This window comes from Littorina saxatilis, linkage group LG1, assembly GCF_037325665.1.
Source record: "Littorina saxatilis isolate snail1 linkage group LG1, US_GU_Lsax_2.0, whole genome shotgun sequence".
NCBI classification, from domain to species: Eukaryota; Metazoa; Mollusca; class Gastropoda; order Littorinimorpha; family Littorinidae; genus Littorina; species Littorina saxatilis.
In genome coordinates this window covers 103,501,480-103,518,512 of record NC_090245.1, presented here as the reverse complement: position 1 = coordinate 103,518,512, position 17,033 = coordinate 103,501,480, and the positions used below count along the sequence as shown (strand labels likewise).

Here is a 17,033-nt window from a genome sequence, read left to right as displayed (position 1 = left end):
AAAGGAGGGAAGTCTTAAACCGGGGGTTCTGGGCAGGGATGTAGCTCAGTCGGGGCGGGGATGCAGCTCAGTCGGGGCGGGGATGTAGCTCAGTCGGGGCAGGGATGTAGCTCAGTCGGGGCAGGGACGTAGCTCAGTCGGGGCGGGGATGTAGCTCAGTCGGGGCGGGGATGTAGCTCAGTCGGGGCGGGGATGTAGCTCAGTCGGGGCTGGGATGTAGCTCAGTCGGGGCGGGGACGTAGCTCAGTCGGTAGCGCGCTGGATTTGTATCCAGTTGGCCGCTGTCAGCGTGAGTTCGTCCCCACGTTCGGCGAGAGATTTATTTCTCAGAGTCAACTTTGTGTGCAGACTCTCCTCGGTGTCCGAACACCCCCCCGTGTGTACACGCAAGCACAAGACCAAGTGCGCACGAAAAAGATCCTGTAATCCATGTCAGAGTTCGGTGGGTTATAGAAACACGAAAATACCCAGCATGCTTCCTCCGAAAACGGCGTATGGCTGCCTAAATGGCAGGGTAAAAAAACTGTCATACACGTAAAATTCCACTCGTGTAAAAAAACACGAGTGTACGTGGGAGTTTCAGCCCACGAACGCAGAAGAAGAAAGAAACCGGGGGTTCTTTAAAGGGGGACTTCACCTCGCCTGTTTTCCTAGAATATGCACAATAAAAACAGTTGTACATTAATTTGCAATAAAGTTGTCGAATTAAAGCTCCATCTTTCAATGCCATTCAATGTATCTGACGTCATTGTGCACATTCAATTTTTTCCCCTGTAAATGTGCTGAATTTCTGGTGATGAAAAAATAGCTTTGGGTGGAGAACCACCTTTCACTTTAAACTGTTTGCCTTTAGGATGTGGAATCATTATTATACATTCATGATGCTATCAGTATTCCTGCTAACTTGCAATCAAGGACAACGAATGAAAAAGCCTCACAGTAGAAATTAAATGCCTGGAGGGTTGAAAATTTAATTCCTGATTGCATGGTAGCTTTATCTTTCTTTCCATCAGAAATTTGTTTCTCATAGGGGTCATGAATTGTGTATTCCTCTTATCTGCCTTCCTTTGTGTAGCTGAAAAAACAAAACATATTCTGTATTGAAATGTAGGTCACTGGCCTCAAGGTAAACTTCTGCAATTTTATTCATGATTTTGTTTTCTGTATGGTTATGGAGTGTGTGTATGTGTGTGTGTTTACAGGTGCTTTGGGCCAAAGGACTGAAAAAAGTTCACGTCAAACCTGCACTTCCCACCCCTCACAAAGGAAAAAGACAGAGAGAAATAGCACACAAACTGTTGCCATTTATCTTGGTTACTTCATTGTCATGCAGGACTTTGTTTCTTGTCTTTTTTTTCTTTCTCAAATAAAAATCAATCAATACCTACTAGCTGAGGCCATGACATTGTAAGGTATTTTGCAAGGATTTATTATTCAGAAGAGAAACAAAATCTCAAATAGGTCCTTTTGTTTCATATTCATGAATCATGCTGGCGTAAGTATTTTGGCATCAAAAAACTTTCAAGTAAAGTATTGAGTAATTTTTGTATTTTTTTGAGGGGAAGGTTGATGATATAGTAACATGCGCTTCCTGTCAACTTTCCAGTAAATACATTACAGTTGTGAAGTATTGGAATGCAGTGGTAATTATTCAGAGAATGACGTAAGTTTACACAGTGTTTTCCTTTTTCTCATGTTTTCAGCACTTTTTTCAACAAGAGAGTATCAGTCCTTTCAAATCACAAAAATTTCAAAATCCATCACTAATTGTCAATCAAAATAAGCGTCAGTTTTACTTTGAGACCGCTTGGATAAAAAATAAAAGTTGTTGTCAAAGTACATTGTTTGAGCACCAAATAGTTTAGCATAATTAAATTTTGTGAATATGCGAGTGGTCTGCAAAACATGTAAACTGTAAATCTCCTAACCACATGAATTGCTGCAAAACTTATGTTTGCTTTGTGTTTTTGTTTCAGTAAGGAAGTATTTAAATACATTTGAACCCTCGCCTGTTTTTCTAGAATATGCACAATAAAAACAGTTGTACATTAATTTGCAGCAAAGTTGTCGAATTAAAGCTCCATCTTTCAATGCCATTCAATGTATCTGAACATGAATTGCTGCAAAACTTATGTTTGCTTTGTGTTTTTGTTTCAGTAAGGAAGTATTTAAATACATTTGAACATTTGAAGGATAGTGCTTTCCTTCATAAAATTGAATACTTCATACAGATTTATTTTGTGTCTGTCTTTGTTTGCATTTGTAGTCCACTGACCTCTCACTTACACTTTTTACATTTTTGGGTTGTGCTTTTCTTCGTTTGTATACAAACTGTTTTTCAGTATTCAGCACTAAAGTGTTTTGGTACATCTTATTTGATTATTGAATTTTTCTAACACATTTTTTATGCTTAGCTTTTTTTTAATTAAAACATGACAAGATAATGATCTGCGATATAATTATCTGGGCCCCAGTATCCGCCACCATGGATTGAACCACATCCTTGCCACATATTTTCATCTCCTTTTAAATTTTCATCTCCTTTTAATAACTCCACTCTTCACTAATGAACCCATGGTCATGCATGTGTTTTCATTAATTGAAAAATAGTGCTTTATTTGCTAAATGAAAACATTAACTTTGCTGTATACATATTCAATATATTTTTTTGTGCATGTTTTTTTTTCACTTGCCAATGGTGTAATTCTGTCATTTCACTTTACTGAGATTGAATATACTGATTTCTGTCCTACATTATTATTTATATGTACATGTACTCAGTTGTACAGTAAGTGTTGAGACCAACATTCCAACTTTGATGGTGTTGAATATCTTTAACAGGAGTTATATATATTTATGTCCATGAATGAGTTCCATATGTTGCAGTTAATGTATCACATTTGCCCAACAGTGACGCAAGCTATTTAAAGGGTAACAAATTGGCCAGGACTCGCACACCTGAGTGACAGTAGCAAACATGTTGCAGCATACAGTAGTTGTTAAGTACTTGAAACAAAAATGTTAAGAATTTTTCACTAGTATTAGTAACCTCGTTTTACCTGATTTGAAAATTATACTATGAAATATATCTAATATACACATCCAAAATAAGAAAAGCACAAAACTAGAACACTTACATTCCAAACAAGATATATGTACTTATAATGATGAGGAGGAAAAGAGTCCTGTCCATGTCTTTAAATCCAGACAGATGATGGGTTCTGTCATGTGCCATTTCAATTATGGATAAATGTGTTTTTGTATGACATCACGCAGCGTAAACAGGAATATTTTGACATTACTCTAAGTACTGTTTTTTTTATAAACCCAAAGCCAGTAAACTGTAGTTTGTATTTTATTAACGTTAAAGCTGTGGTCTATTTATGACTTTCCGGGGCTACGAGGTTGAAAAATAGGAACAAAATCATGTACAGATCTGAAGCTCTCAAGGTCATACACGCCGTATAGGTGGGGTTTCGGGTAGCGTTTGCTGTACAGAATTCTGTGCATGATTGTATCGCTATTTTTCAATCTCGTGGCCCAGGAAAGTCATAAATAGACCACAGCTTTAAACCATACTTTACAAAATTGAAAGAATTGTGTGATACAATCCTCAGACTGAATGGATTTTTGAGGAGCTTGTTCTAATCACGTAAATTATGTCCCAGATACAGTCCCATGAATTGTGTCACTTTTGCTGTGTAAGTCTAACTGGTTTTTTTGTGTGCATATTTATCTGTTCCACGTAATACATTGTAATGTAATTATTTCTTACCTTCATTTTTGTCATTGCATGTAGATATGTTTAATATTTAAACCCCTCTCCACTTATGCCGTTTCGTTGTGATTCTCATCTGTGGTCATCAATCTGTTCGTGTTATACACGTTGTCGTGCTCAGTAAGCGATACATGTATCTGAAATTAATGTTGAAGCAAATGGGAGTGATTTTGTTTTGATCAGCACACTGCCTTGTGCGATTAACATCAAACACTTAGAATCAGGGCGTCTGTATTTCTATTGAAGGCGCAATATGCGTGGGTGTTTACATTATCATGGCTCTGGTACATGATGTGCGTACATGTACAACCAAGATTATTCAAACACATTGGACAAATTTAAAAGGCTGGTTGGAACACAGTTTTGAGAGCTTCACTTTACAGAGTTGACACTGATCCCCGGGAACGTCCCACTTGTCCGAGGGTTCACTAGTCCGAGGGTTTACTATAGACGCTTGATTTTCCAATTATTATACCGCCCCTTAAAAGGCGGTAGCCTATATTGGTTTCACTGTGTGTGTGTGTGTGTGTGTGTGTGTGTGTGTGTGTGTGTGTGTGTGTGCGTGCATCAGACCTGTTTACCCTTACGATTTTGGCGTAATTTATTACGATTTTCTGCAAAAAATACGCCATTCCGCTATCCGTGTCAAGACTACGATTTTCATAAATAAAAAAAATGTAAAAAAAAAATTAATTTTTATTTTTTTTTATCAATTCACATGTTTGGCATTGGTTTTTGTCAATGGCAAAATGGGGTGAAAGAGCACAGGACTGACCAGAGATCATGTCTTGTCTGATGAGACGCTGGAGAGCCTTAATATTCTAGTGGTGAAGTCTCGCCCTCACTCATTCGGCAAGCGCAAGTACAGTAGAGAAGCGCTTGGCACACTGAAAAAGGCCTACTACGAGCAAAAGAAAAAGAATCAGTGATGCATGTGCTTTTGATGTGATCTTCTTTGAATTTATGATGACTACAAAAACTGACTGATGTGTTTTGTTTGTGAATGATGGATTGCGTTTCGCAGACACAGTTGTCATATGCGTTGTAATTGGCGATGAATGCTGGATGATTACTATTTTTGTGCCAGGATTACTATTTTTGGGGCTGAGCATTACTCCAAAACACTTATGGGGGTAAACAGGTCTGGCAAATAGATATTCGATGTTTGAGAACCGATTTCAATGAAATTATGTGTGAGGCTACAGGTAGTACAACCCAGGCTCGATCCTCTCCATAATTCAGGTCGGTGGGATGGGGCTGGGCCGCTATTGCGCGGGTCCACTATTGCGCGAATCTAACCCTAACCCTAACCCTAAACCCTAAAGATTCGCGCAATAGCGGCCCTGCGCAATAGCGGGCCGACCCCGGTGGGATAACTAATTGACCCTCACGGGCAAAAGGAAACCCGAGGTGCTATATTATAATATATGACTAAAAACTGTAGGCAGTTCGATCACGTAATTGTCCAGTCGGGGCGGTATCCTGATAAATTTAATATCCTTTCTTCAGTCAAAATATAAATAACTAAGTTTCTTGGGGGAAATAGTCTGAGATTTCTTCAGTCAAAATATAAAACACCACATTATCTTTTTGAATGAAAACAACTCAGTGTTTTTATGAGAATATTCTTCGATTTGGTTCCCACAGCAGTGAAAAACACACGCACACACACACACACACACACAAAATAAAAACAAATCAAATTGAATATCCTTTGTTCAAGCGTGTGAACCCTCGGACTAGTGGACCCCTCTCCTGATCCCCATGTTTCACAAGAAGCCCACCCTTTGTAAAGTTAAGTGTCTGTAATAAGAAGTGCCTGCTTGGATTGAGCCAGTTCTCAATCTCAGACCTGGACAGACCTGTCACAAGTAATATGTACGATAAAAATAAAATCTTCTCTTTTCAAAGTGGATGTTATCAAAGATTCTTATCTGATAACCAAAGGGAAGTAAGCGCTCTAAATGCATACATGTGTAATGGAGTAAGCGAGAGTTATCCGGAACCAATCTCCTCGCACCTCAGAGAATAACAAGCATTGAAATGAACAAGCGACTTTCATCCTCATGTTGCCTGTATTGAAAGATGAATGCAGTAACATACAGATCTGCAAGACAGGATCTGAGGTTAGCATCTTTTAAGGATTCTCAGGTGAATGTTAGCTGTAGGGGATGCAAGAAGCGAGGGTAGGGAAGATTTCCTATAAGTTTGCTTGCCAATTGTTGAAAGTATTTCAATGGAAAGCATTTATAAGATGTTATACTCTGTTAATGTCATGGTAAACCTTTGTGCAATATTTGCTCATCCTGACTGCTGTGTTTTTCTTGGCTTGTGATTTTTGTGAGATAATCATTTTGTGTATATATAATAACAATTTTGCAGAATTGCACCGTGTGAAGAAACTGTGTCATACCTCGTTTAGATACCATGAAATAAGCTAGGACTAATAGTACAGTTTTGAATGTAATGCTATACCTCCCTTCTTCGAATTTGCACTCCACATAAATTAGCATTCCCTGTTTTGCATTCTTATGGAGAAAATAAAAGCCATTTAACAGAAATGGTATTGACCGGTAGTTCCCTTTCTAAATGATCACCGGTTTGATCAGTCAAAATCTGACAGTACTGTACTTGAAATGAAATTAATAACTGGTTAAACTTGCTCATTCTTTTTAAGAATTTTTTCTGGCTTATTGAATTTTTTCTCAAAGTATTTTGAAAAGGTTGCTCTTGCTATCAGGGAAATGTAATGGTCTAGTATGTGCAGAAACATGCTCTGCTTGTGTTGCAATGTATGCTTACGAACATAGTTCACCACTTTACCCATCTCAAGATTAGTCCCCCAAAATAGATACAATGTTGTAACAAGGTCCCATAACAGCTGTAATGTTGAAAATGGCACCATCTTTTGGATAAGCCAGTGAGACATACCAGACTTTTTCTAAGATTTAGCTTAAAAGAATGAATGATTTTCTATGAAGATGAGAGAATTGCTAAGTCTGCAGATTATATGATCAATCTTAAAAAGGTGTCGCCCACTGATAATATTCCCAGTACAAGCACACATTGATTTCAAGATTGCTACAAAATTGCAAAGCTTGCCTGGTTATAAAAAAAAATGCCCATGCATGTTCTTTAGTCTTCACATGGTTGCAACAGAGAACACTTGATCTGTCTGCACAGATTCAATTTGAGGGATTGATCTGTGGTAGATTGGTCCCGGTTGCTAGTTTTCAGACAACCTAAGTTTGCAACAAATGAATAAGTGCACAGCAAAACTAACTCGTGCCAGTCATCTTTTAAATGCTCATGCTGTATTTTGTCAGTGGATGGCACCCGTCACCGATTTGAAATCCTTTTTTTGTGCGTTCTATTTTTGCATTGTAATGTGTCCGCCTTCTTCATTGTATGGGTTACTTGAATAAATATTTTCATGAATCTTTCAAGTCTGTCGAATGGGTTTGAATGCAGCGAGTGCAGTCTACTGAAGACAAACTGACAAACACAACGCAGAAATTCAATTTAAATTGAATATTTTTTAATTTGCTTCAAACATTGCAAAGGTCAATGACTGTCACAAGGTCTGGGAAAACACAGAAAAGTCTTATATTCCTTTGCAAGTTGGTTCAGTCAGCGTCTTTACTTCTTGCCCTTTGCCTTGCCTCCCTTCTTCTTGCGCTGTGCCACTTTCTTAGCAGAGGCCTTGCCCTTAGGGAGAGCTGGCAGGGGGGTCTTAATCTGCAAAATACAGGCAGAATGTTCAAATAATGTCCATCAATGATGTGAAAACATCCGAAGAATCAGGTAAAGTGTTCTGAAACTGCAGGTGTCCTTTCATTACAAACCAACATGCATCCGTACACTTTGGGGGTGATATCATTACAGGATCTTCACATGTATATGTCCCACTGAAACTGAATTTCAAATTAAGCAATCAATTACATTAATCAGATAAAAGACGGGCACATTATAATCCCTTTGAACCCAGTTCATTCAAGGCCACAGAAAATGAGATTTCTCAAGAACACTTTCAACCCCTTGATGTACTGCATTCTTTTCCTGCGTGTCATATTCCCACATCCCTTATTTTCAAAATTACAACAGGACTGGCAATGATAAAATCTTTTACAAGCAAGTTAGCTTAAACTAAAAGTGCCACTTATTAAAAGATAACATTTGCTTCATTTAGAATGGGAGGAGCTGATCAGAAGTGGTTAATTTGTTTTTTCATCCAGTGTCAACAACACGGACCAATGGGATCATCACTTCAACTTCCCCAAAACAGGAGCATTAAAACGCTTCAGCAAGATGCTCCGTTATCATACTGAATCAATACAATTGACATTTAGCATGACAGCCAATCTGTTGGATGCATGAAGCGAACACGGAGGTACCAGGTAAAAAGGCTACACAACTCATCCTCAAGGAAAACACTCACCCCACGCTTCTTGTTTATCAGCTCTTCCTTCTTACGAAGACGAGACTGCTCCACAGCTTGAGCCATTTTGACGGCCGCCTTAGCATGTGGGTTCAAACGTATCATTACACGTTTATTTTTAAGAGGATTTTTCTTAAGAATCCTTCTTGTAACCCCTTTCCTGCAAAGCAAAAAGAATCAAGTCAGAAATGAAGCGGGCAAAATCTAAAGGAGATTGCAATGTCACATCACGGAGACATGCACACAGGAACGATTTTTTCTTGATGAACAGCTGCTATATTAACCCTTAGGCTGGTTGTCGCGACATATGTCGCGCTACTTTACGAATACTGTCACCTGGTTGTCACAACATATGTCGCGCTACTGGCTCAGTCTGGTCGGTTCCGATTACCTCCCATGGATGCGAAAACCTATATGACCGTTTTTCTTTATTTTTCTCTGTTAATTCACCAGTGGCTATGTAACATGTGTTACAGCATTGCACCAGTGTAAGGGTTAAGACAGCAAACACAGCTTTTGCTAATAATTTTTTTTTTTAAACATGCAAGGAGTTTTGATCAGAGGTGGTTAGATGTCTTTTCATCCTTTGTCAACAACACGGACCAATTGCCTCATCATTTCAACACAACCAGACGCTCCCCTTGAAGCTGGTTGAAAGACAGTGCAGCATCAGCAAGTTACCAATATTTCTGAAAATGCAAGACTTACTTTGGAGCTCTGAGAGCCGCTTGAATCTCTTCACTCTTCAGAAGTTTGGTCAGGTCAGTCTGGGTCATCTTTAGGGATGGGAGGCTGGAACATAAGTTATTGATTAGCTAAATGTAAAATAAATAAATGCCTTGGATTTTCACCCAAAGTAACTTGCTTTGTTACGAGAAACAGCAACATGAAAAATATAAAGTGTCGTCTTAAGTTCGGTTCACTCATAACACCAAATAGAGCACTTTCGGGAAAGCAAGTCAACCTGCAGCTGCTTGTACAAGTGTAAGACGCAAACACTTCTGTCAAACTTACTTGTAGCCAGTCTTTTCCTGGGAGCCCTTGCGCCAAGTGCCGTAGATCTTGTCCAGTCTGCTGAAGGCACTCTGTGTCCAGATGCAGAAGCGACCAACGTGACCACCAGGAGCAACCTTCAGCAGGTTCAGTCTGTCCACACTGATCAGGGTGATACCTGCACACACAAACATGCATACTTGATATTATAGGCAAAAAATTGAAAGACTACTTCAGGACATTTAACAATCTACAACTAAGGCTCATTGAAAAATAAATAAATCTTGAAGTCAAATAAATGCTCATCTATTGCTTTCGATCTCAAAGTTGATCAGAGGTGGTTATGACTTTTTTTCACAGAGGTCAACAACACGGACCAATAATCTCATCACTTCAACTAATCTTGAGAAAACACACACACACACACACACATACAAGGTAAACACAGCGAAGCAAGGCCCTTTTTATGTCATGCTTAACTACTGGTTCTGCATACTTGATATTATGGGGGGAAAAATGAAAAGACTACTTCAGGACATTTAACTATCTACAACTAAGGCTCATTGAAATACAAATCTGGAAGTCCAATAAATGCTCATCAGACTAACAAATTGCTTTTAATCTGAAAAGTTGATCAGAGGTGGTTAAGGCTTTTTTCACAGAGGTCAACAACACGGACCAATAATCTCATCACTTCAACTAATCTTGAGAAAACACATGCATTCAGGGTGATACCTGCTCACGCAAACTTGATATTATGGAGAAATAATGAAAGGGACTACTTCAGGACAATTATTAATCTACACCTCAGGCTTATTGACAACAAAAACTGGGAGTCAAATAAATGCTCATCAAACTAACAAATTGTTTTTGATCTCAAAAGTTGATCAGAGGTGGTTATGGCTTTTTTTCACAGAGGTCAACAACACGGACCAATAATCTCATCACTTCAACTAATCTTTAGGAAACACACACATACAAGGTAAACACAGCAAAGCAAAGCCCTTTTTTGGTCATGCTAAACTCCTGCCCTGCAAACATGCACACTTGATATTATGGGCCAAAAAATGAAAAAGACTACTTCAGGACATTTATCAATCTAAACCTAAGGCTTAATGACCCAAAACAACGTTGAAGTCAAATAAATGCTCATCACACTAACAAATTGCTTTTGATCTGAAAAGTTGATCAGAGGTGGTTAATGATTTTTTTCACAGAGGTCAACAACACGGACCAATAATCTCATCACTTCAACTAATCTTAGAAAACACACACAAGGTAACCATAGCGAAGCAAGGCTCTCTTTTTTTATGTCATGGTCAACTCCTGCCCTACTAAATGAATGAAGCAGTGAACTTACCAGGTATGTTACGGAAAGCTCTGCTGATGCCGTTGTCTTGGTTGTAAATGACGAGAGGACCACGGCGTTGGATGCGACGTCTGTTCCTCATCTTACCCTTACCGGCACGGAAACGCTTGCTGGAGTACACCTGTTAGAAAAACCAACACAAGAGTAAGCATTAAACACAAGTACAAGAAGCAAGAACAACTAACACATCAACCACAAAACAGCACCATAACACTTTAGCGTAAGCAGAGATACACTAGTTCAAACAAACATTTTACTGTGCACTGCACAACCGCACCAACCCATGACCAGAAAATTACCTGTATCTAAGTTCAAATACAAAGAACCTGAATCAAGTTTGATTAACCACATCACATAAAGTTAAAAAGAAAGGACATACCATGCATATCTTTCCCAGTTCATATTAGAATTAAACACGCAACCAGAGCAAGCAACAACTCATCCTCTGACCTTCTCAATGTCCTTCCAGGCGCGGATTTTCTTGAGGAGTGCCACAGCATCCTTGGTTCTCTTCAGCTCCTCCACTTTGTCCGACACCACCAGGGGCACCTCAGGAAGCTCTTCGATGCGGTGACCTGCGACACATTGAGATCACATGACAATCAGAATAGCCCACACACTCAAGATAGCTTTGGTTTGGTACTCGCTGTTGCACTGCTCAACATTTTTTCTCCTCGCAAAAGCTTGGAGTAGAGAATCAACGTTTTCACCATCTCTACTTTCAGTGGTTGAGAAAGAGCACACAGGTCACTTCAGAACCAACTCAAGGCCAGCCGATTCTAGCAAAGCGAGGATGTCAAAGGTCACTGAGTAGGCCCTTCAACAATGCTGCAGTTTACTTGTTCTTGAAAAACAGTGTAACAATGCAGAGCACCCAACAATAAAACACTGTAGACAACAACTTTAAGTGTATTATATGACTAACCTGCGCAACAGTTTTTTGTCTACTTAAAAATTCATGTAAGTAAATACTAGCAAAAATTTTAAATTGTGAACTTGCTTTAAAAATTCAGAATAAAACGTTTTCTTAAATGCATGATTTATTTTCTTCATCAACTAAACGACTGCTTTCCACAAAGTCATTGGCAAACACACACGTCGTATGCCTGCAACTCATACCTATTGTAAGGGAAGCAACTGAGGTAAAGGGCGAAAATGAAGTCAAGGGGCACAATTAACAAGTCTCTTCAGATGCACCAAGTTTCAGAGCACCTTCTAAGTTCTATACCAAATCAAAAGGATTCAACTTCAACCCACCTTTGGACATGACAAGAGCGGGGACGCCGGTGGCAGCGATGGCTGAGCAGATGGCGTAACGGCGCTGGTTCACGTTGATTTTGCGGTGCCAGCGACGCCAGGTCTTGGTGGGCGCGAACATGCGACCGCCACGGCACATGTTGCCGAAGGCTCCCTGGCCAGAGCGGTGGGTACCGCCACCACGAACACGGGGGATACGCGCAACGGCACGACCAGTTCCCCACGACTCAGCTGACGTCTGGTGACCTAAGTGAAGAAACAAACAAACATGCAGTTATGACCGTTATTAATAATAATAGTGTTACGGGATTTTTCTGTGGTTCATATTACGGCAGACCTTGGTCTTGTATTTATAGGGGTGTGGTGATTGCAGGAAATAATTTACGAGTTGGAATCATGTTTTTTTTTTTAGATTCTGCTTGCCCGAGGTGTCATCCATTTAACATTGTGAACTGTGTCCACTGAATACATTTTCCTTCACTGTACTGTACGAATTACTGGGACTGGGGGTCAGGTGCAAACAGAACATTACAGCGAGGCCTCAGGATGCAGGCCTAGCTAAGAAGTATGTCTTCATGGCAACTTATTCTTACCAGCTGCTTTGGAAACAGCATAGGGCTGTCTGCCATTCTTTCTCATCTCAAAGTGAATGAAGTTGACAATGTCCGGCCTGATGGGTGCACGGAACACAGCGGGAAGGGTGACATTGTTGGTGGTTGTCTCCCCTTTCTCATTGTAGACGCTAATGAGGGGCCGGGCTGCTGCTGTGGCCTGTAAAGATCATAGAAATTACAAATGGTCACAACTACATCAGCAAAACAGCTGTAATTACTTAAACCAATTAAAGCAAATTGTGTAAGCATGGTCACTAGAATTTAGAAAGTAAAATGCACTAAGCTTGAGATTCTGGCTAGACAAGAAAACACGGTGCTCTTTTTAAGTTCAGACTTCGCATACAAAAAAAAATTCAAATGTTTCATTAATAACATTTAAGTCTTCTTTGCTTCACAAGCCATATGTTGTAAAAACACCGTCTAAAATGTCACAAAATCATGGCTGCGCTTCCACGTGGTAAGGTGAAGTCCTGACAAGCACCTGTCAGACAGCCCCAGGGAGGTTTATTATGGAATATAAAGGTACAATATGATTGCAACGGCCTAAGAAAACTTTCAGAATCCATACGAACTTAAAACATTCACTTAGATCGCCAAATCAACACTTTTGCTTTACCATTTTTAGGCGTACGTATGGCCGGTCAGAGAATGTATCGTGAAAGGAAGTAGTCTGGTGATGCGCATGAATAAGTCAGATAGTTCTCAGTCACTTAAAAATGTCAATTTTGTCATTACTATATTAGCCACAACATGAAAATAGTTTTTTACATAAAGTATATTCTCATATGACAATGTTTCAATGTTTCCAAATCCAAGCACTGTCATAAATTAAAGCAAAAATTTTCTGCACTATTTACTTTGTGGAAGTGTACACTTTTCGTTCAGTTCCGTTAAGGAGAGGATAACTCTACAATCATTTCTGACCGCTTCTTTTCCAAACATTCCCATTCCCAAACATGAAACGCCTGTACACGGTGTGAAGAGGGAGAAAATGCTGCATGAGTTGCTGCTGTCGTTGACGGGTCACTGTGGCGGAGTTTTTAAGGATTCCGGAAATGGAATACAGGTGAGTCGTGTGATAAATCTCATCATTTTATTTGGTTTACACGTCAACTTCGTGTTCAACTATGCCACTCTGACACAGTGACAGTGACGCAGTGTTATTGTTACTGTTACTGTTAGTACTGTAGTGTTATTACGTGTAGTGAGGTTAACTTAGACTAGTCGGTAGTTTATTGTAATGGACACTGATGGTTTATCAATCGTTTGTTGTGCTGCCATATCCCTGTATGGTACAGTCCCCTGTTTCTTTCACGCTAGAATGTCTCGCAGCTAGCCTCTTGCTACGGAAGACAGCGAATATAAAACGGTTTGATGGCTAGCTACGCTAGAATTATACACCATTCGGTTATACCAAAAATGTCGTCTGCACTGTTCAGTAAACAGCCAAACGGATTGCCAGCTGTGTAGCAACCATTTCATCTCGTGTACATAGCAAGCACCTCCAAGTCCAAGGCATGCCAAATCCTAGCGTTCCTCGCAGCGAGATTTGACCAAGAAACGGTACTTCCTCACCCCACTCGCTTCAATCGCCAATTCTCGCGTCAACGAAACAGGGGACAGTTTCTTTCGTAAATACGCACATGTATACTGACATTGGAGCCACAATTCACTGCCGACTGATTGCATTAATTGGTTGTTAAACTTAAAGCACATGTGTTTTTTCTTAACTCATGTGACCTCAAGCCAAACCTACATGACCTGAACCATAGCATGATGTCAGTGAACACTGCAGGCCATCGACTATTGAGTAATTGATGCAACAGCAATTGGCAAGGAATTGTGGCTTTGATGTGCATATTTTCAAAATAAAAAGGTTTTTTATTAAGTGCACACAGCATAGTTAGTTGTTTGTCAGGATTGCAGGTAAGAGCTGCAGTCAGCATCATGCATTTCCGTCTCAGATTCTCACATTCTGGGGCGTTGACTCTGCCACACCACTTGAAAATCTTGACACTTATTTCAAGAAAACGTTGATTGTTGTAGTCTGTAGTTGATCACTGGATAAGGTTGGAGTGTGTTTTGCAGGTTGTGTCGGATTTACCATTTATCCACCCATCAGAAGTTGAGGTTCTGAACGAGTTGTGCCGTCTTGGAACCCTCTACAAGTCATTTCAACACTTCATACAGGAACACGGAACTGGTGTGGCCACAAAACGTACAGGTAAAGAATTGAAGTGTTTAGACAGTGCACAGAGCGGTAAACTGATAATAGTCTTAACACTTTTTGGGGGACGTTAGATTTTAACAAGAACTTACTTTTGACTCATTTGAGATATAATGGCTTGTTATATCCCAGTGCTACACACATAGTGACATACAGTGACGGAAACCGACGCGAAGACATACATTTAAGTAAGACTAAGAATAAATAAAGGATGAAAAAGACTATTTGACCTCTCAGTCAAATTCTCTTTGGACAAGGTCAAATGCCAAGTTGTATGGGGCATCCAGGGGCATGTCCACACACACACACACACAATGTCGTTTTTGGTCAAAGAATCTAAATTGTGCACTTTGGACTTGAGCCAAATGAGCTAAAGTTTCACCACTGTGCAATCATGTCTCAACCCCTTTTCCTTTAGATTGTGTTGTTGTTCAAAGAAGTTAAATTGTGCGCATTAAAGCCAAATGAGCTTAAGAATAAGTTTTGCCATTGTCAGACATGGGACTGGTCCGAATTTTATCGGAATTCCGATATTTTCCTTAGCTCACAGACCATTCTTGAGATCGATGCAAATTCGTTGAGAAAAAAAAAGGGGTGGGGGGGTGTGGTGGTATGAACCGTTCAGCTGAAGCTGTCTGCGTCTGAAGTCAGTGCATTCACACCCCAGCACTCGCGTGAACCCATAGCAGTATCGCCTAGGCCTAATTATTCACTGATGGCGGTTTGCGGGTTGTTTTGATTGGCTGCCGATCTCCAAACGCCGAAGGTGAAAAAGGTAGCATCATGGCGTCTGCATTCCGTATTGTTTTGTCGGCTGTGGAAGCTCTTACGATCGACGACCAAAGTGTGAAAAACAAATGGAAAGCCAACTGGCTGTCGGAAGAAGTGACTGTCATTATCAACAAGAAAGAAAGGCGCCAGCTCATTGGCGACAGTATCGCCAAGATATCCATTCCCGGTCAGGCCGTGTGCACGTGGTGCGACAACGGCCACTGCGTGGTGAAATACGGACTTGGTGAAAAAAATGTGTTGGTTCTGAAAGTTTTCAAGTCAGTTTTGTGTGTGTGTGTGTGTGATTGTTATAAATTACACTTTTGTTTAAAATGCTAAAACATATTTCTTGTGGTTTGTATAGCTTTTTAAAAAGGCATGATCTAATGTTTTGCTATCATGAGAGGCCCCAAAATGGCCTTTATAATTCTAGCATTCATTTTCCTACTTTTTGAACATTTGCTGGTCTCATGTCTGCATTGTACAGGGATCATGTTTACCGGTAGTTCCCCCCCCCCCCCCTCTCTCTCTCTCTCTCTCTCTCTCTCTCTCTCTCTCTCTCTCTCTCTCTTTCTCTCTCTCTCTCTCTCTCTCTCTCTCGCTGTATTGTAAAGTGTGCATAAGCTGTTGCATTTGTAGTATTCTTGATTCGCCCTTTGACCTGCTGAATGGAATTCTTATGAGTCATTGTCAGATTTTATGCACCAATGGCGCCTTAGTAAATAGAACCCTCAGTAGGTACTTGTGTAATTGTCTGTGTGTAGTGTATCGCTGTTACATGAACATTGGAACCTGAATCTTCAGTGCATATCCCTGTCATCTACTATGCTGTAGAACATCACACCTAACAAATAGTATTTCTTTTGACTCTTCCAGTTGACAATCCCTGGTGGAAAGAATTTGATTTTGTGTGGTCACAGTGGTAATACATTTATAAAAAGAGAATGACATGCAATTTCCTTTTGCAGGGTCCGATGGGAAACTCCACGGTCTCTATATCCGGTCATTCTGTCGAGGACTGGATCAGGTGCTGACAGACTATCGTAATGCTCTTCTGTCCCTGGAGCAAGAAATTCTTCGGGATCCCCACCTCCCGGTTTCACATCTGCATTACTCATTGAGGGGGGTAAGTTCAGTTATCATGCGTGTGTCATTGTACGTCACTGCGAACATTCTTGACAAGAAGTACAAACTTAAACAGTGCAAGAAGCGCAACCTTGTATGAAACTATTAAAAGACAGAGTTACACATACACTTTGCAGCAGTTTTTCTCATTTTTGGGAGCTTAATAAAATCATGAGGTTTTTTTTTAAAGTTAAGGTTATTAGAAAACAATGGTTATTAGCAGTTTACTTAACAGGTATCATCCCAACTTTGCTCAGATAAACATTTTGTTCTTTTTATTTTATTTTTGTGTGTGCTTGGTTTTCATAGAAAACTAATACAGTGGAACCCCCATTTTAAGACCTCCAAGAATCTGAGAAAATCAGGTCTTAAAAAGGAGGGAGTCTTAAAATGGGGGTAAATTTACAGAGGTTATGAACAGAGAGTCTGAAAAAACAGGGTCTTAAAAGGGAAGGAGTCTT

At 40.0% G+C, this 17,033-nt stretch overlaps 2 protein-coding genes across 2 annotated transcripts in view; one reads left to right on the top strand and one right to left on the bottom strand.

Moving 5' to 3' along the window:
- Positions 1–7,299: 7,299 nt before the first annotated feature.
- On the bottom strand, positions 7,300–13,215 carry LOC138948470 (large ribosomal subunit protein uL4-like). Its single transcript, XM_070320027.1, has 9 exons — positions 13,066–13,215; positions 12,429–12,606; positions 11,836–12,081; positions 11,029–11,153; positions 10,570–10,699; positions 9,231–9,387; positions 8,925–9,008; positions 8,217–8,376; positions 7,300–7,516 (listed from the first exon to the last, which is right to left on the bottom strand). The coding sequence occupies exons 1-9, from the start codon at positions 13,066–13,068 to the stop codon at positions 7,418–7,420; spliced, it is 1,182 nt and encodes a 393-aa protein (XP_070176128.1). The 5' UTR covers positions 13,069–13,215; the 3' UTR covers positions 7,300–7,417.
- A 128-nt stretch (positions 13,216–13,343) lies between these two features.
- Positions 13,344–17,033, top strand: part of LOC138948462 (gamma-tubulin complex component 4-like) — a 31,619-nt gene continuing 27,929 nt past the window's right edge. The window contains exons 1-3 of the mRNA XM_070320016.1: positions 13,344–13,515; positions 14,538–14,673; positions 16,416–16,573. Coding sequence (XP_070176117.1) covers positions 13,441–13,515; positions 14,538–14,673; positions 16,416–16,573 — 369 coding nt within the window. The 5' untranslated portion in view covers positions 13,344–13,440. The remainder of the gene's footprint in view (positions 13,516–14,537; positions 14,674–16,415; positions 16,574–17,033) is intronic.

Bases quoted from the DNA above. Each gene is read 5' to 3' on its own strand.
- LOC138948470 (XM_070320027.1), bottom strand. The intron at 11,154-11,835 runs GTGGGTTGAAGT...AATGTGTCGCAG, and splicing joins CGCTCTTGTCATGTCCAAAG to GTCACCGCATCGAAGAGCTT. The intron at 10,700-11,028 runs GTCAGAGGATGA...TTTTTCTAACAG, and splicing joins CCTGGAAGGACATTGAGAAG to GTGTACTCCAGCAAGCGTTT.